The following is a 20,070-nucleotide window of genomic DNA, read 5'->3' on the forward strand; positions in this document are numbered from 1 at the left end:
CTCGCGGGCAATGTTATCGCGAGTCTTGGGATAAACTTGCGGTAATTCCGAAAACGAAGTTCTCGCGAGAGGGAACCGGTTCCTATAGTTGCAGGAGACGCGTCTGCGGCTGTCTCAGGTAAGACAGCTATCACTCCTTAGAAAACAGTCCCACGTCTCACCACTCCCGCCCTCGGCGCCCACACCCCGTTACCTCAGTCTCTTCTCCCTCAGCTTCGGCCAGACTGAAACGCACGGACCGCATCCCTCCACCGCCGTACTCCGGTACAGACCTCCACGGCCCCGACCCCCCTAGGCTGGGACGACCCCGCCAAGCCCAGGCCTCCCACTTTACGCCGAGATCCCCCGAAGTAAGCGCAGACTGCGTACCTGTCCCCAGACCACCCCTAGTCACATTGTCTCCTTTATCTAACCTGCAGTTTCTTGTGACTGACTGCCTTAACCATCACTTGTAACTAGCCAGATTCCTTGCACTAATTGTTCAACAAATACGCCTCTAACGCCACTTAGGGACAAGGCATGGTGCTAGGCACTCAGGGGCTGCAAAAGTGTGACAGATTACTTGTTTTTAAGGGAATAGTTCAGCATTCAGGAAAAGTAGTGCATATTAATAACACCATTTGTGCGGTGCTTCATAGGTTAAGCAGTTTTACTGTTTTAGTGAATATTTTCAACAAATGTGAAATAGGCGTAAGTTATATTATCCATTTTATAGAAAGTGAAACTGAGGCTCAGAGATGTTAGGCATTTATCAGCCTAGTGAAGACCTAATTCATGTACTACTACTGAAAAGGAAAGAAGTAGAGTGATGCAGAAGGTCATTTCAAATGTAAACTTGATAAGAAAGTTGTTAGGGTCACTTAGGCCCTAAATGAACCTGGAGACATAGTGTTGAACAAGTGATCTGAGACTTTAGGTAACTGGGAAAGTGAGGGAGTCGCTGGGGAGAGGCAGAATATTTATAAACCCTGGGAACGGCGAGATATCTCCTTTTTTGTTCCATCGGTCAGATACACTTAGGGGTAAATCCTGAGTAAATGTTTGAATTGCATTAAGTTCCACTTTGAATTGTTAGAAAACATGACTTTTTTCCCCCCTTAACAGCTATGCAGTTTATTTTTGAAATTGTATCCTTAGTGTTGTAAAATAATTTGAAAATATCTTTGACTAAATAAGACATATGTTAGGAATTTTTCCAGTGGACTCACCTGTGTGGCTGCTGCTTTCCTGTTTTTAAAATATATTTTTCTAAAACCGAGAGATAAGTAACACTTGAGGGGAGATTTGCACATCAAAAAAAAAAAAGTAGCTACCAAAAAACATTGTGAAGAATGTGGGGGATGTGAGTTGGGGGTATGGCATTCCTATCCTCTGTCTTGCTATAATTTGTGCTTAATGGGTTAGTTACATATATAAGGATCTTATTAGCACTAACCAGTGAAATCACCCTTGTAACTAGCTCTGCCTACCTGGCAACAAAGGTTGGAAAGGGCACAAAACAATACTGGACTAGAACATTTCTCCCCTGGTATTGGTTATGATGTAATGTGAGTACTTGTGCAGCTATGTTATATGAGAGGACAGGTTCACTCATTATGTTCACAGAGATCAAAGAAGACCAGAGAGACTGCCTGAGAGTCGGTATGGAACAAGTGTCATCAACAGGCAGACCCGTGCAGATCACTGTGACAGATGGATATGACTTGGTAAAGTTATTTTTGAGAATCTAGGAAGTCCTTAGTTTATTCATTTCTTGAAAATACTTTTGCCTTTGGGCTCAAGTCTCCCTGTTAGTCATCTAAGTGTGGCTTGGGGAGGATGTGTAAGGAACATTAGCAGGAGGAATGGAGTTTAGCATCATTCTGTACCACCAAACCTGCTGGTTTTATAGCAATGGCACTTCCTTCTCAGTATGCCTTATTATTAGTCTATAATCAGCAAATCCTCTTACTGTGTGTGTAAAATACCTGGCAATTTGAATACTAAATTTAACAGGGGTGAAACAACTGGTTTTCATTTTCCTAGCAGCAGTTCCTTTCTCCAGAAGAGGATCTGAATTCCTCCAGAGTTTCTCTTGTGATTAATTTCACTTGCTGAATTTAAATAATAAAGCTACAATATAATATAACTGAAAATTTACAAGAAAAATGAAATAGTAAAATATTCATTCAATGCTATGAAATCAAAAGCTTATTCCAAAACAGGATGTAATAACTAATTTCTACTTTGTTTTAAAGGCTGTATATAAAAATATATATATAAATGTGTGTGCATTTACAGTAAAATGCTAGAAAATATATTCTAAAATGTTAATAGTGCTTCCATATAAAAGTGAGATTGCAAGTAATTTATTTTCCTATGTGCTTTCCTCACTTTTTCAAATGTTCCACAGTATGCTTTTATAATTATATAAATACAATAAATGTTATTTTTCAAAACTTCCAACTTGATGGCATTTAAATAGAATATTGCATTTAGCTATAACTAGATTTATATAATGACTTCTACTTCTACTACATTTGTGGTATAGCTTGTTAGGACAACATGGAAAATGTTTTTTAGTTCAAGTCAAAATGGATTGCCAGATATATAGGAAAATTCTGTATTTGAACTGTAAATTATGTATAATTATATAACATGCATAATTGTAAAGTATGTTTCTGTCAACAGAAGGGTTTTAAAGGAGATACTCCAGTTACCTTTATTCGTGCAGAATTCAATCAGGTAGTTCTGGGAGACTCTGCAAAAATTACTATTTCTCCAGAAGGAACTGCAAAATACAACTTCACTAGCAGTTTTGAGTTCAATCCTGAAGGAGGAATCACGTTAGAAGACCTCGCCCATAAACCTGTGTTCTGTAAGTCTTTGTGATTCTAAAAATGTTAATTATATGAACATGTTATAGGATATTCTGAGGTATGCAGTAGCTGTTGTTGGGACAGATGAACACACTTTACCTTTTTAATCTAGGAATAATGCAGTATACTTGGAGTCCTACCGGCTTCTGGCAGCTGTCCCCATGCCCTACTAATTTTAATCCGTTTGTATCAAAGACCTTTTGACATATGCCTGAACTTTGCAGCCTTTATCTCCTAAGCTGATTGGGAAGCTTTTCCTTTCTATTCCTATGTATTTAGAGTTGCCAGATTAAGAAACAAACAAACAAGAACCCCCAAAAAGTGAAATTTGGGACATATTTATACTAAAAATTATTATTTGTTGTTTATCTGAAATTGAAATTTAATTGGGCATCTTATATTTTACCTGGCAACCCTATCTGTACTTCTATATATTCACCAGACTGTATAGGTATTATTAATTTGCCTTCCTTGCTAGAAGAGGCACTTTTTGAAATCAGGGTTGTATCTTATTTATTTCAGAATTTCTAGCACCTGGAAATATCTGGGACATAAAAGGGCTCAAAAGTGGTCATTGAATGAATGAATGGATAAATAGATGGATGGTTTCAGTATCCACACTTTCACAGTTTCTAACTACACAATATTATCTCTGAAATATTTTATTCCTATATCTGTATGCTGGTCTAAACGTTTTTTTGTTGTTGTTGTTGTAAACTATACTCTATTTTTTTTTTGTTGTTATTTTTTTAGTGGCACATCTCCTGGAGTATCTGCCAAAAACCACAGATTGTAAGATCCCACACCCAGAGAGGTGGACCTGGCAATCTATACAGGATTCTAGAGCAGTGCTTTCTGAAACTCTTTCCGTAACAGTCACCTGAGGCTCTGGGAGAAAATAGTCTTCAATCTTGGTGATCTCACCTCAGACTACCAAGTCCAAAATTGCCAGAGGAGGAGCTTAGGAATCTGTACCTTTGAACAAAAGTGTCAAGTGATTTCCTGGGAAATACTGCTCAAGAAATTGATTTTTAGCTCTAGCCTCCCTGGGAATCAGTCAGCCACAGAGGCACCATCTGGCCTGCATTCTTTGACCACTCCCTACTACTTCTTTCTTCTTTGCTCTATGATTCTGTGTCGCCCCAAATAAGAGGAGTGTCCCAATTGCCTCCTTCCCTAGCATGTTGGATGGGAAAGGCAAAACTGGACCATTATTTTAAGTGTGTCACTGAACTCATGAGAAAGAAAAGGCAGTTCCTTTGTTCCAGAAACAAAGCAGGAACTGAAACCTGGAACTCTTGGACAGCTGCCATTGATGTGTGCTGGTGTGGGGGGAGAGGGCAGTACTCTAAAACCTAGAGGCTTGGGTTTTAATGCTCTTACAGGGACAGAGACCTTGGGCTGCTGTAGATGCAGAGTTGAGACTGAGACTGCCCACCTCATCATAAGCCAAGACTCAAAAAGACTGGACTAGAACAAAATCCACTCACCATCATATCTATCTAGGCATTGTCTAGGCTAAGGAAAAAATCTCCCCTAAGAATTAGTAATCATAGATTTATGCCAATCATTAAATAATATATATTTTCTTCAAACAGTACATGTTTGCTTATAGGAGTTTTATAGTCAAAAAACTGGAAACAACCCAGATGTCCTTCTGTGAATTCAATAAACTGTGGTACATCCATACCACAAAATGCTACTCAGCAATACAAATGAGCACACTACTGTTGCACACAATGGCCTCGATGATCTCCAGGAACTATGCTGAATGAAAAAGGCTAATTTATTTTTGTTGCCTAATTTTCTGGCCAGAACTTTTAATATTATATTGAAAAGAAGTGGTGAAAGTGGGAATCCTTGCCTTGAAATGCTTTCAGTCTTTCACCACTGAGTATAATGATCACTGTGGGGTTTTCATTTATGGCTTTTACCATGTTGAGTTAGTTTTCTTCTATTCTTAGTTTGTTGAGGGTTTTTTTTTTTACATTATTTTATTTTATTTTTTTTTACATTTTTATTGATTCATAATCATTTTACAGTGTTGTGTCAAATTCCAGTGTTCAGCACAATTTTTCAGTCATTCATGGACATATACACACTCATTGTCACACTTTCTTCTCTGTGATTTATCATAACATTTTGTGTATATTTCCCTGTGCTATACAGAGGGTTTTTTTTTTAATGAAAGGGATCATCTCACTTCTTGCATCAAGTGAGACAATCATGTGGATTTTTTTCATTCTGTTGAATCGGTGCTTTACATCAATAGAGTCGTATGTTGAATCATCCATGGATTCCAAGAATAAATCCCACTTGGTCATGGTATAATACCTGCTGCTCAATATGGTTTGCTAGTATTTTGTTGAAGACTTGTGTTTCAATGTTCATAAAGAGATATTGGTTTGTAGTTCTCTTTTCCTGTAGTGTTCTTGTCTGGCTTGGTGTCAGGATAATGCTAAACTCACAGAATGTGTTAGGACAGATTCCCTCCTCTCCAATTTTTGGGAAAATTTTGATTGGTACTAATTCTTCTTTATGTGTTTGGTATAATTCACCAGTGAAGCCATCAGGTCCAAGATTTTTCTTTGTTGGGAGATTTTTTTATTACTGACTCAATCTCCTTATTAGTTATAAGATTATTGATATTTTCTTTCTTTGTGATTTAGTCTTGTAGTTTTTGTGTTTCTAGGAATTTGTCCTTTTTAACTAAGTTATCTAATCCATTAGTGGACAATTATTCATAGTACTCTATTGTAATGCTTTTAATTTTTGTAAAATTGGTAGTGAGATCCCCACTTTAATTTCTAACTTTAGTAATTTGAGTCAGCTCTCTTTTTTTTCTTAGTCCTCTTAGCTAAACATTTGTCAATATTGATGACCTTTTCAAATAACTGACTTTTGGTTTCATTGATTTTCTCTGTTATCTTTCTATTCTGTATTGTGTTTATTTCTGCTGTAACTTTTATTATTTCCTTCCTTCTGTGAGCTTTGGGTTTAGTTTGTTCTCCTTTTTCCAGTTTTCTGATTTCTTAAGTTATGTATAGATGCATACAATGGAATACTACTCAACCATAAAAAGAATAAAATAATGCCATTTACAGCAACATAGATGGAACTGGCAATTGTCATACTAAGTGAAGTAAGCCAGAAAGAGAAAAAAAATCATTACTTACATATGAAATCTAAAAAAGGGACACAAATGAACTTATTTACAAAACAGAGACAGAGTCACCAACATAGAAAACAAACTTATGGGTTACAAAGGAGGAAAGTGGCGGATGTATCTATATATAGCTATATATATCTGAATCACTATGCTATACACCAGAAATTAACACAACAGTGTAAACAGCTATACTTCAGTTAGAAAAAAGACAATAGCCACAGAGTAAAAGGGCAACCCACAGAATGGGAAAAATATTTACAAATCATATATCTGATGAGGGATTAATATCCAGAATGTATAGAGAGCTCCTTAAACTCAAAACCAAAAAAGAAGAAAAAACCTATCTGATTCAAAAATGGGTAAAGACATTTGAAAAGACATTTCTCCGAAGAAGATCTACAGATGGTCAGTAAACACGTGTAAAAATGCTCAACATGACTAACCATTAGGGAAATACAAACCAAGACTACAATGAAATACAATCTCATACCCATTAGGATGGCTTCTATCAGAAAACAGAAAACAACATGTTGTCAAATATATAGACCCATTGGAACACTTGTGTACTTTTGTTGAGAATGTGAAATGGTCTAGTTGCTGTGAGAACTGGCGGTTTTTCAAAAATTTAAGAATAGAATTATGATATGATCCAGCAATTCTACTTCTGGGAATATATACAAAAGAATTGAAATCAGGGTTTCAAAGAGATATTTTTACACTCATATTCATAACAATGTTATTCACAAAAGGTCAAATGTAGACACATGTCCATTGACAAATGAACGGATAAGCAAAATGTGGTATACACATATCCAATAGGATATTATTCAGCTATGTTAAGGGGAGGATGAACTTTGAGGACATTATGCTAAGTGAAAAGTAAGCCAAACACAAAAAGGCAAATATTGTATAATTCCACTTATACGAAGTTCCCAGAGTAGTCAAATGCATAGGGATAGAAAGTATCCTGGTGATTTCCAGGGTGAGGAGAGACTGGGGAGTTACTGCTTAATGGGTATAAAGTTTCAGTTTTAGAAAGTAAAAAGAGTTATAGAGATGGATAGTTGTGATGGTTGCACAAAAAATGAATGTACTTAATACCACTGGACTGATACTTAAAAATGGATAGGATGATAAACTTCATGTAATTTCTGTTTAACACAATAAAAAAGACATAAAAAATATTCTGCCATTGCTTTTGAAAATTTTGATAAAATGGACAGTATCGAGAAATTAAAATGGGAAAAATCTAAAGAAATGGGAGGGAGCCCATTAAAAGAAACTTAAGAAACACAAACTAATCACAACATGTGTGGACCTTATTTGCATCCTGATTCAAGCATTCAAAGAAAATGCTGTTGAGAGACATGAGGTTGAACAAAAGGAAAGGCATACCATGTTCTTAGTCAGGAATATTCAACATTACAAAGATATCATTTCCCCTAAGTTTGTAAGTTTAATGTGATTTCTATAAATCTGCCAACATTATTTTTTAAAATTATAGAGCTTTTACAGAAAAAAAAGTTTTTAAAGTAAGAATAATCAGGAATTTCTGAAAAGAAAGTTAACAAGGGACCATTTGTCCTATATGACGATAAAGAATAGTAAAATATCACAGTAAAACAATGCGGTGCTTGTGCATGCACAGACTTAAACAGTTTATTAGGACAGATTAGCAGGTCCAGATACAGTCATCAATACTTCTAGTAAGTTAGCATCTGATTAAGATGGCATTTCACATCAGTAGGTGAAACATGTAGGGTGTAGGTAGCTATCTGGAAAAAATATAACTGATATCCAAAATCACACCCAGATAAATTCTAGGTGGATAAAATATATGTACAAAATTAAACCATGTAAGTATGTACAATAAGAAGTCATGGAAGTAAAACAAATAAAACATAGAGTAGTGAAGTTTTTCTATTTCACAAATGCAGAAGCTACAGAAGGAAAAAAATATTTTTTACATAAGTAACTGTAAAAAAAAAAGTCACAAACTGGAATACAGTTTGCAATTTTTTTTCTATACAAAAGGCAAATTTCCCTTTAAAGAGTTCCTACATATCAATAAGAAAAACAAGAAACTAATGGACAAATGTGCAAAATGCATGAAAGAGATGAAAATTTCTCAGAACAGGAAATATAACTTATTATTAAATGTATGGAAAGATGTTCAACCTCACTTTACTAAGAGAAATATAATTATGCTGAGGTTCCATTTTGATGGTTACAAAGATCACAGAGTTTGACAATGTAAGTATGTTATCAAATTGTATTACCTTTGCCAAAAATACTGAAGATGAAGCTATGTTTAAGGTTAACAAGGACTGAAAAACAAATTAAATATCGTAAGAAAAAACAAATCGGAAGATGAGACATTCTCTATAATAACTGGTCTGATGTCTTCAACAAATCAGTGTCATATTAAAAAAAAGTATATGGGAGGAGGGACTGTTCTAAATGAAAAGAATGTAAGAAACGTGACAACCAACTACATCTTGTGGTCTTTTGAACAAACCAGCTACAAAATAAATTTTGGGATCATTGAAATGTTAAATGTAGACTGGGTATTAGATGTATTAAATAATTTTATATAATGCTGTTTTCACATACTTACTAGGAAAGTGCCGTATTTTGGACTTATATACATTAGTGTTTGGGGTAAAATGTCATAATGTCTGTAATTTACTTGGGAGTATTTCTGCAAACATGAAGCAAATATGACATGCTAACTTGTTAAATCTAGTTGGTCATATGGATATTCATTATCCTAATCTTTCTACTTTTTTATGTATTTGGAATTTTTCATAATAAATGTTCAGTACATACAAGAAGCAATTCTACAGTGAAAAACCTGGTGCATACCTTACATGCTCTGTAAGTCATTCCATGGTCTGCTTAACTCTATGCTAGGCAGTATGGAAAGATCTAGAACAGTGTTTTTCAAACTGCAGATGGTGATTTTTAGTCATTACTAAAATCAATTAGGGGAGTCATGACCAGTAATTTCTTATACATGAAATAGAAGAGGAACTACTGAAGGATTTTGAGTTAGTACAGATGAATATTACATGAAACTTTGTTATAATCATATGTATCAGTAAGTTTACACATGTGTGTACATCATTATGTTATAAAACCCTTTTAAAAAGTAATCTTACTCTTAAAATTTAAAGCAAAAAGTTTTCTTTTTAAAAGCAAAAATTTAGTAAGTTGCTAAGGTGGTCCAGTATTTCCACTGGAAGTTACTAATAATGGTGCCTTCTTGGGTTTGAAGTTTGCTTCTTTTAACTTAAATTTCTTTGACAATGCTTTGTTGCATCTTGGTTATCTGGTGTGTGATAGACACATTCTCATGTTCTTTGTTTTGATTTTTGTAGTAACTATGACTGAAGTTTTACCAAAGGAAAAGAAACAGAAAGAGGAGAAAACCTTAATTCTTGGTCAAGCAGTGGTGGACCTTCTTCCTTTACTGGAAGGTCAGATGGATGATTTGCTTTAAAGTAGAAATAACAGAGCTCATAATATTTAGTTCTAGAGAAGTGCAAAAATCAGCCTCAATTAATTTGAGGAATTCAGTGAAAAGATGAGCACATTTATCTCTGCCTAACCCTCTTTCTTTGGCTTTCTTTCTGCAGGAGAGAGTTCATTTGAAATGATGGTCCCATTGCACCCTGTGCCGGGCTCCCCCTTAGAATCTCTTCGATCAGGTGTTAAGGTAATCAGAGTTTTAAATTTCAGCGTTTCACCCTGATACTCAGTCAAATCTGTCTGCTACTAAGGTTCAATTCAGTTGAGTCCAGTTCATTAGGCATCTTCTTTTCACAGGCACACATAGTGCTAGCTTCTGGGAAACAAAGATAAATAAGGCAGGGCCCTACCTTAGGAGTCCATAATCTACACATCATATGTTATAACCAGTGTGATTAAATGGTGGATGAGGCATACGGGCACAGAGTAGATATCTGCTACTTCGCCCAGGGGTAGATGTAGGGAAGGCTTTACCGTGGAAATGCCTCTTGAACTATGTCCTGATGGATTAAATTAAACAGTATATGAATGCACCTAACACACTTTCTGGAATGGTAACCTGCTTCTGGTTATTGGAGGTGGGGAGGCATGAACTGGTAGGCTGTGCTACTGTTTGTGTTCTGGGCTGTTTCCCAGTTCCTCTTGGAATCAGTGGCTTCCTGGGGCCCTGCTTTTGCCACTCTCAGTAGATACCACTTATTTCTCTGTAATGATACCTTATAGGCACTAAAACCCAACATTTTAAAATTGAACTTAGCATCTTCTTTTTATTTTAGTTATTTTGATTAGTGGCATCATTCATCTGTAAAATCATAAGACATACGTACAATCTACATTACATCCATGACTGCTCCCTTGGACCCTATTTACAACCAATCCCCAAATCAGCCTTTCACCAAATCCAGCCTTTTCTGTCTCCTAAGTGACTTCGGACTCTCTCTTCTTACCTTTATTCCTACACTTTATTGCCTTATAATCTCTCATCTAGAACATTACAAGTAGCCTTGTAACTGCCCTTTCCTCCCTCCCGTTCAGCCTTCCACTGCTTGCAGAGTGACTTAAAAGTAAATGTCATCTCATCTCTTCCCTTCCTTAGCATTGTGTAGTTCATGGATTCGTCCAAGTTTTTGCACAGTGATTTGCATGTTAAGGTACAAATTCCTTAACAAACATACAACAGTGTTTATTATAGATGCCTGCCACATATTGTCTCATCTCTTAGTACTTCCTTCCTTGTGCTATGTTCTAAAATACTGAACTCCTTATTTACACTTAAACCGAACGTACCATGCTGTTTCAGGCCACCTCTACATGAGCTCTTCTTTTTGTCCAGATTTGTTTTCTCTTTTTTTCCTCTGCTTGTCCAGATTGCACACTCCTATTCATCTTGTAAAAGTCAGTTCAAATGTCACCATATTTTACTCTTCCCCACCCGCATAATTAATTATACACTTCCTTTCTTGATGTTCCTTGACCAGGGTACTTTGTATCAGTTCTTATTATAGCATTTATCATAAATTATGAAATTTTAACATGAATTCCGTGATGAAAGGGACCATGTATCCTTCATCTTTGTATTCACAGTGATATAGTGAAGTGCCTGGCATATAATTAGCAATCAATGCATATTTTAAACCTACTTTTTATTGTATCCTGTGTGAAAATGTCAGAGATATAGACATACGTGTCTCTCACTCTGTATAACTATATACATACATATTTCAAAAAATATTTTTTATTAAAAAGCATTACATCTGCCAATCCAGAATTTCTATTGGAGACTTAACTTGGGAATTTCCCATTAGTAGGATACTTAATTCTTTAACAATAAAATTAATTATTCCAATTAATGTTGATTCCTGAAAAATAAAATGAAAATGAACAAATTCTTTTCTCCTCTCTAATGAAACACTAGCTATCTTGGATACATCACTAAAGTCAAATACCTGGCAGCTCTTCTAAAAATTCATTCCTGAGCTTACTCATGCTGTCCCAAAATACTTTCTCATGTTTGAAAAGTAGAAATATATTAAAGAATATGATTTTCAAATATTTAATAAAAACCTAAAAGCTTTTAAGCACTGCATTTAAATTTCACAAAAATAGTCACAAAATATAGACTAGCAAAAAAAGCACCCAATTTCAGTCACTCATGTGCAACTACTATTAACATTTCAGAATAGAACTTTGCAATTCCTCTTCTGTATATATTTGTATACATACTTGACCTCAGTATAGTAGAAGGGAAGGGCACTTGCTTAGGGATAAAGTTCTCTTCTTGGCTCTGTCTCTAACTTATGACCTAGAAAAAGTTATTTGAATCCTCTCTATGGAAATCATTAAACTTGAACTTCTTACCTTGAACAGTGATGAGATTCAAATGAGATAATGCAAAAAAAGGGAGGCCTCTGGCATTTTCAAATTGCTGTATAATTTTATTCTTTTACAGCAGTGCAGTCTCGAAGTTAAAGTATTTGTTGCGGAGCCCTTATTGACCCCAGCCCAGATCTCAGGAGGCAATCTTCTGAAGGTCACATTGGAGGCTGCCTACTCTGTGCCTGAATCTTTCATTCCAACAGGGCCACTGCAGAACTACATGGTTGGTCTGCAAGTTCCATCAGCTGGAGAGGTAAGGACTTACAGCCAGATATTTATATAGATTTAAACCCTTATGTGGCCATCTATTCCTCACCTTCTAAAATTTCATTCAAAGCAAGCTCTGATAATGGCTGAGATTTATTTTAGGCTCACAGAAATAAAGTTTACTTCTGTTTTATACATTGATGTCTATATTTATAGTTTATATATTATATATATGACTAATATCATTTATATCATTAAATACATATTTATGGTAGAAAATATGTACAACACTTTAAAAATGACAATTTTTGTATGTAGTATTTCTACCCAGGTTACTTATACGTGTTTATTTTGTGAATATTGTATAATGCACTTTATTATACAAAACTTTCTTTTAATTCCAGGTTATTTTCTTACTCCAAGTTTCTGTAGAATGATTGTGTATGGGTCTTTTGAGGCTCTTGAGAGAGATTTTCAAATTGCTTGCTAAAAGAATGTAATTAGTTAATACTCCCACCTGCTTTATTGCCATTTTACGTGTTTAGTACGGAAGTCTCCAATTCCTCTTCACCATTTAACGTTTCTACCACCAGTGCACAAGGGTTCCAGTTTCTCCACATATTCACCATACCTGTTATTTTCTGTTTTTTGATAACAGCCATCCTAATATGTATGAAGTAGCAACTCCTGTGTTCTTGATTTGCATTTCCCTGGTGACTACTGATGTTGAGCATCTTTTCATGTGCTTATTGGCCATTTGTTTATCTTCTTTAGGGAAATGTCTATTCAGGTCCTTTGCCCATTTCTGAATTGGGTGGTTTGTTTTCTTGTTGTTGAGTTTTAGGAAGTCTCTATATATTATAGCTATTACCCCTTATCAGATATGTGATTTGCAAGTATTTTCTACCATTCTGTGGGTTGCCTTTTTTACTCTTCTGTTAGTGTCTTTTGATGCCAAAAGTTTTTAATTTTGATGAAGTTCAGTTTGTCTGTTTTTGTCTTTTGTTGTCTGTTCCTGTGGTGTCACAACCAAGAAATCATTGCTAAATCCTATGTCATGAGGCTTTCCCCCTGTGTTTTCTTCTAAGAGTTTTTGTTTGTTTGTTTTGGGGGGAGGAGGTAATTACATTTATTTATTTAAAATTTTTTAATGGAGATACTGGGACTTGAACCCAGAACCTTATGCATGCTAAGCATGTGCTCTACCACTAGAGCTATACCCTACCCACTAAGAGTTTTATATTTTACCTCTTACGTTTAGGCCTTTGGTCCAATTTGAGTTAATTTTTGTATATGGTATTAGGTAAGAGATCCAACTTCATTCCTGTGAATGTGAATAACTAGTTTTCTCAGCACCATTATTTGGAAAGACTGTCTTGTCCCTATTGAATAGTCTTGGCACCCTTAACTTTGACAGTTTTTGCTAGCTTATTCTTTTTGGAGGGAGGAGCAGATTTCTAAAGGTTCTTACTCTGCCATTCCAGAAATGCCCCTCCTTCACAGAAATTTTTAAACTTAACACAAAGAACTAGAATAGTTGAGTTATAGGGTATGCCAATTTTAACTTTTACTAGAAACTGCAAAATTGCTTTCCATAGTTGTGCCAATTTACAGTTTCATCAACTATGTATAAAAATACTATTCTCTCACAATATTGCCAACATTTGATATTTTCAGACTTTGCCAACCTATGTTTAAAATTGCATCTCATTGTTTTAGTGTGGATTTCTCTTAATGATATATATAGCATGTTTTTATTTAAATGTTGGATTTTCTAATTTCCCTTTCTATATATTGCCTATTTATGACTTTACCAATTTTCTATTGCAAGTGTATTTTAGATAAATTACAGATATGAAAATGCCTATAATTTAGCCCTTTGTCAGATTTGTTTGTTTTTTAAAAGGTAATTATTAAAAAGGCATATCATGACTCTCATATAAATACAAAATGACAACAAGGATTTAAACCAATTCCAAGGAGAATCTGAACAAAGGAGCCATATATAAGCAACCAGGAATGTTGGAATAAATTTGCTAGTAATTCAAAACTTGTCATCAGCCACAGGGCAATAATCAGTTACATCTCCACTGGACAAAATATATATGCATATCATGGACAAGAATAATTTGCATTATCAGTTTTCTAGAAATTACAAAATTATAAAATAGTACAAAGACAATTAAGGGGACAGACCTTTCTATAGAATCAGATAATCACAGAAGGGTCTGTTAGACAACATCCTCTATTTCATTGAGGAGTCATTTCTGTAATCATTTTTTGTCCATTTCAAATTCTTTCACAAAATTTCCTGATATATGGTGTTTATCTTTATAGAAAGACTATCCCATTTTCTTCAAGAATGGAACTCTGAAGCTTGGAGGAGAACGAGAACCTGTTCCTCGGCCCAAAAAATGGCCTATTGCCAACATTCTGGCTCCAGGAGCTAATAACATTCCTGATGCGTTCATCATTGGTGGGCCATATGACGAAGAAGAAGGAGAACTCAACCACCCTGAGGTGAGAGAACTGTGTAGTTTTTTGTGATAATCTCAGTGCACTGGGATATAAACAGCTTGTAAATCGCAATAGTTAATATACATTTGTCACCTCTTAAAGTAAAACAATTATATGTCAGAATAAAACACTAATCTATAAAATTGTGATTAAAATGTTTCCTGACTTTTTAAGTCCAGCAAACAAAACAATTGATTTAATTCATATTTACCCTTTATTTTATTTTAAATTTATTTATTTATGAGTAGGCAGTAATACAATCACAAGTCAAAATAAAAAAATAAGGGATATGCAGTTAAAGTCTCCCTCCTACTCCATGTCTCTTCCTCCTGATTCCTTCCCAGATCGTCACCCTGTTCTATTTTACTTTAGATAACTAGTTCTTAACGCTGGTTGTTCATTAGAATTGCCTAGAGAGCTCTTAAAACAGTAACAGTGGTGAAGCTTTAACCCAGGTCAATTACCTAAGAATTTACTTTTAAAATAATTACAATGCCCAGGTGTTGATTTTTTTTAAGATACTCTCAGATAATTCTAATATGCATTCAAGGTTGAGAATCACTGATTGAAGTTATGTGAGTGAATATTTGGCATTTAGTACTGAATTGATGTAAGGATAATATAAGTAATTTATTCTAGGTACTTTATTTAATAGAAAAGTACCCTAATTTCAAAATTGTAGAATAGATAAACAAGATTATACTGTATAGCATAGGGAAATATATACAAGATCTTATGGTAGCTCACAGAGAAAAAAATGTGACAATGAATATATATATGTTCATGTAAAACTGAAAAATTGTGCTCTACACTGGAATTTGACACAACATTGTAAATTATAAAATCATTATAAATCAATAAAAAATGTTAAAAAAAAGAAAGAAAAGTACCCTAAAATTTAAGATGGTGATAGTATTTTCAGTAGTAATCATACTTATAGTTCTAATAGTAGTAGTCATAAAAGTGTTGTGATCAAATCTATTAAAAGAATGTCCACAGATTAAGCAGGATGCAGCCATGGCATACTGAAAGATAAAAGTCTCTGGCTTATTATTTTACAGGACAGGGAATTTAGGAACCAAGCAGAGTGCATGAAGAAAAGGATTACTTGGGACTTGGAAAGTCGCTGCTACCTTGATCCTCCTACAGTGGTCAGGTAGGAATACGGAGGGAATATGTCTAACCCACAAAGACTGTAGGTGGGAAGAAAGTTACTATTTTTTTTGGAGGGGAGGTCATTAGGTCTGTTTATTATTGTTTTTTTTTTTAATGGAGTTACTGGGGATTGAACATGCTAAGCATGTGCTCTACCACTTGAGCTATACCCTCCCCCCTAATTATTTATCTACATTTGAATTAAGGTGATCTGAGATTGTCTTCCTCCACATCGGCTGATAACAGAGGCTTCTAGTGATGGTGGCTTAACCATGGTGGATTCTTATTTCTCTTTCGTATAAAAGAACTCCAGAGCTAGTATGTATGGTGGCCCTACAGTGTTATCAGATATCCAGGCTCAATCTTTCCTTTTGCTCTACCTTCTTTAACATGTGCCTTCCATCCACAAAGTTGTCTCATGTTTCAAGATGGCTATTGGAGCTCCAGCCTGCACATTCATATTCCTGGGAGAAAGTTGGAAGAGGGGACTTCTTATGTTTATGAATAAGGAAGGTCATACGCTAGCTGTGTTAGCCCCTCTTATAGAACCTTCCTGGAACCTGACAACCTCTGTCTACATCTTATTGGTCTTTCTGTTGATGTAGAAGAGGCTAGAAAATAGTGTTTTTGTTGTTACCAAGATTAAATCAGGATTTAGATGCTAAATAAGATTAAGATATTTAATTTTGTGTGGGTAACTATCATCCTCTGTCACAGTGACCTGGTGTTTAGGGACAGGTAAGAAATAGAGGATTATCAGTGTATGTGTAATCTGAATGAAAAACTCTGTTTTGTTTTGTTTTTCTCAACTAATAGACTATTTTTTAGAACAGTTTTAAAATTACAGAAAAACTGATCAGATATTTCAGAAGTCCTATATACTTCTAGTTCCCAACTTGTTAGTGGTGTATAATATAAAGGTACATTGTTGGATTTGATTTGCTGATATCTTGTTAAGGATACATTGTTGCTATTATTACTTTGAACAATTATCTATTTGACTAATTAAAAATAAGAAAAAAATTAAAATTTGTTTTACCTTAATCTATTTCATTCTCTAATTGACTTCCTTTCTTTATGTAGATCCAAGTTTCTGACCTATAGCATTTCCTTTTCTCTGAAGAATTTTAGCATTTTTTGCATGGCAGGTCTACTAGCCACAAAGTCCTTCTATTTTTGTTTGACTAAGAGAGTCTTTACTTTTCCTTCATTTTTGAAGGATAATTTTACTGGATACAGAATTCTAGGTTGGTGGTTTGTTTTCTTTCAAAACTTTGATTATTTCATACCACTCTCTTCTTGCTTGCATGGTTCCTGAAGGGAAGTCCGGTGTATTCTCATTCTTGTTCGTCTATAGGTAAGGTGTTTTTTTTCCCTCTGACTTCTTTAAAGATTTTCTCTTTCTATTTGGTTTTCTGCAATTTGAATATGATATACCTATGTGTAAATTTTTTTTTTTTGTATTCCTTATGCTTGCTGTTCTCTGAGCTTCCTAGATCTCTGGTGTCTGTCATTAATTTAGTAAAATGTGCAGCCATTATGACTTCAAATATTTCTTTTGCTCTTTTCTCTCTTTTCCTTCTGATATTCCTGTTATACCTTTTGTAATTGCCCCACAATTGGATATTCTCTTGCGATTTTTTCATTTTTCTCCTTTCCATTTCAGTTTAGGAAGTTTTTATTGGTGTATCTTCAAGCTCACTGTTTCTTTCCTCAACTATGTCCAGTCTATTGATAAGCCTATCAGATGAACTGTATATTTTTGTTACAGTGTTTTTGATTTGTAACATTTCTTTTTGATTCTTTCTTAGAATTTCTATCTCTTTGCTTACATTACCCATCTGTTCTTGCATGTTATGCTTTTTCATGAGAGTCCTTAACATATTAATCACAGTTATTTTAAATTTACTATCTGATAGTTTCAAAATCTGTGTCATATCTGAGTCTAGTTCATATGCTAGCTTTGTCTCTTCAGACTGTATTTTTCTTGCCTTTTAGCATTCCTTGAATTTTTTTTTCTTGTAGTTTTTTATTGAAAGCTGGACATTATATTTTGGGTAATAAGGAATGTGATAATTAAGTTTTTTAGGTGAGATTTTATGTTAATCTGGCTACGGGATAGGCTATGTTTAATACTTGCTGTAGCTGCAGGTGCTGGAGTCTTCAATGTCCTTCCTTTGCTCCTCCCCTGTTGTCTTTGGGTTTGCTAAGAACTCTTTCCTAAATAGGGTTTGTGTATTCCAGTCTCTTACTTACAATCCACTGTCATTATAATGGAATTCTGTTGATGTTATGGAATGTGTTGGAAAGGGAAATGTTCTATAATCCTGTGAATTAATCTCAGTATTTTAATAGGTTTGAGTCCCCAGGTTTTGACTTCTTGAGTGTATAAGTCTTTTTTTCTTCCTCTCCTCATGTGAGACAGGAAGGCTACACAGGGTTGGAGTTGTCTAATTGCCCTCCACCTTGGTCAGATAAAACTCTGGTGAACTAGTTTCCCTTAAAGAGCAGGCCTTTGTTAAGAACACTCTGGATATATTTTAAAATGGTTATCTTTCCCTTCTCCCTGCCTTAGGGTATTTTTCTCCTGTTTTCACTGTGAGAATCTGATGGGGCTCCTTGATTTAAAACCCAGCACAGTGTGGGGGAACTCCCCTAAGACTGAGCACCCTAGAGTTTTTTAACTCTCTGGCTAGTTCACGCTTAGCCTCCAGCAACTTGTCAAAATTATCATCAAAGTGTTTCTACCAGTTACTGGCTCTAGTGGCTTCTGATGCCTGTAAGCTGACCTCAGCTGCAATTCTCTGTACTTGCCTGTTTCTCCAAATTGCCAGGTGGCATTTGCCACTGAACTTACTTCTTGGATGGATCTAAGAAAGGCCATTGATTTTCAATTTGACCACCTTTTTTCTTGTTGTGAGGACAGAAGTGACAACTTCCATGCTCTTTATGTATCAGAACTGACCCTGGAAGTCCTACTATGATTATTTTCACAGTAGAAATAAACTTATTTAATACCATTTGCATACTTGTCTGATTGTTTCTTTAGAGTAAATCACTAGAAGTGAAATTTCTGGATCAAAGACTGAACATTTTAAGACTTCAGATTCATATTGTCAAATTGCTCTAAAAAATGTACAGTTTGCTTCTGATAGCAGCATTGTATAATTATTTTTATAATTCCTCCTGGAATCTTACTAGATATGAGAAGATTTTTTAAAACCCACATACCTAATAAGAATTTTTATATATGTGTATTCCATTACTTTTAAAGAGAGAACTAGTTCTCTTTAACCTAAATTATACTAACCTCATTTTTGCATATAATACTAGTGGGCTGTTTGTTTCTTGATTTGCAGTTTTCAGAAGCGAATTGCTGACTGCCGATTTTGGCCTGTAGAGATCACAAGAATTCCTCTGGTTAGTGTACCCAAAGGGAAAGCTGCTAAATTTGAAAAGGTAAATTTGTTTACTTAAAAATATTTTTATAAGAAATGCTAGGTGAGAGCCAACCTATTATTCTGCTTCTAATTCTGATACCAAAGGAAAATGTAAACTGATGTGGCTGCTTCCTAGGGTGACCAACTTGTCCTGATTTGCTCAAGTTTCCTGGTTTTAATGCTGAAAGACTCATGTCCCAGGAAATTCCCTTCTCCCTGGCAAATTGAGATGACTACTCACCTAGTTCCCTGTTGTCCACTAAAAGTTATTTAGGCTTTATTCCCAGATATCCTATTTCCCTTTAGCCCTTTATTACAGTTTTACATACAAAATAGCCTTTTAATAGGTCAAAAGTAGTTAAATATTGGCTATATGGTTCCACATAATACATCTTAATTAATTAATTAATTAATTATTTTATTAAAGTATAGTCAGTTTACAATGTTATGTCAATTTCTGGTGTATAGCATAATGCTTCAGTCATATATGAACATACATATTCATTTTCTATTCTTTTTCGCTATAAGTTACTACAAGATATTGAATATAGTTCCCTGTGCTATATAGTATAAGCTTGTTTATTTTCTGAACTTCTTTTAGATTTACCTACTTAAAATATTTTGGCCTGTTAATTAGAGTAAGGATTCATACATATACTACTAGTCTGAAAAAATATAACTTTGGTGATCCTAGAATAAGTTCTCCATTGTTTTTTGTTCGTTTATGATAAAAATAAATGTATTTGTCCAAATTACTCTGTTTCCAATTCATCCCACTGACTGTGACAGTTGCTTCCTGTCATGCTGAAGAAGAAAA

The 20,070-nt window shown here is 34.8% G+C and overlaps 1 protein-coding gene across 2 annotated transcripts in view; it reads left to right on the plus strand.

Annotated features, from left to right (window-relative positions):
• Positions 1–54: 54 nt before the first annotated feature.
• Positions 55–20,070, plus strand: part of CFAP70 (cilia and flagella associated protein 70) — a 73,745-nt gene continuing 53,729 nt past the window's right edge. The window contains exons 1-9 of one of the 2 annotated variants that reach the window (XM_072971331.1): positions 55–118; positions 1,606–1,706; positions 2,671–2,857; positions 9,408–9,506; positions 9,666–9,745; positions 12,008–12,187; positions 14,479–14,661; positions 15,720–15,814; positions 19,173–19,272. In XM_072971331.1, the coding sequence (XP_072827432.1) occupies positions 1,644–1,706; positions 2,671–2,857; positions 9,408–9,506; positions 9,666–9,745; positions 12,008–12,187; positions 14,479–14,661; positions 15,720–15,814; positions 19,173–19,272 (987 nt within the window). In that variant the 5' untranslated portion in view covers positions 55–118; positions 1,606–1,643. Of the gene's footprint in view, positions 119–213; positions 351–1,605; positions 1,707–2,670; positions 2,858–9,407; positions 9,507–9,665; positions 9,746–12,007; positions 12,188–14,478; positions 14,662–15,719; positions 15,815–19,172; positions 19,273–20,070 lie in introns of those variants that run through there. The other variant, XM_072971332.1, reaches the window with a different exon arrangement.

Source organism: Vicugna pacos, chromosome 11, assembly GCF_048564905.1.
Source record: "Vicugna pacos chromosome 11, VicPac4, whole genome shotgun sequence".
Lineage (NCBI taxonomy): Eukaryota > Metazoa > Chordata > Mammalia > Artiodactyla > Camelidae > Vicugna > Vicugna pacos.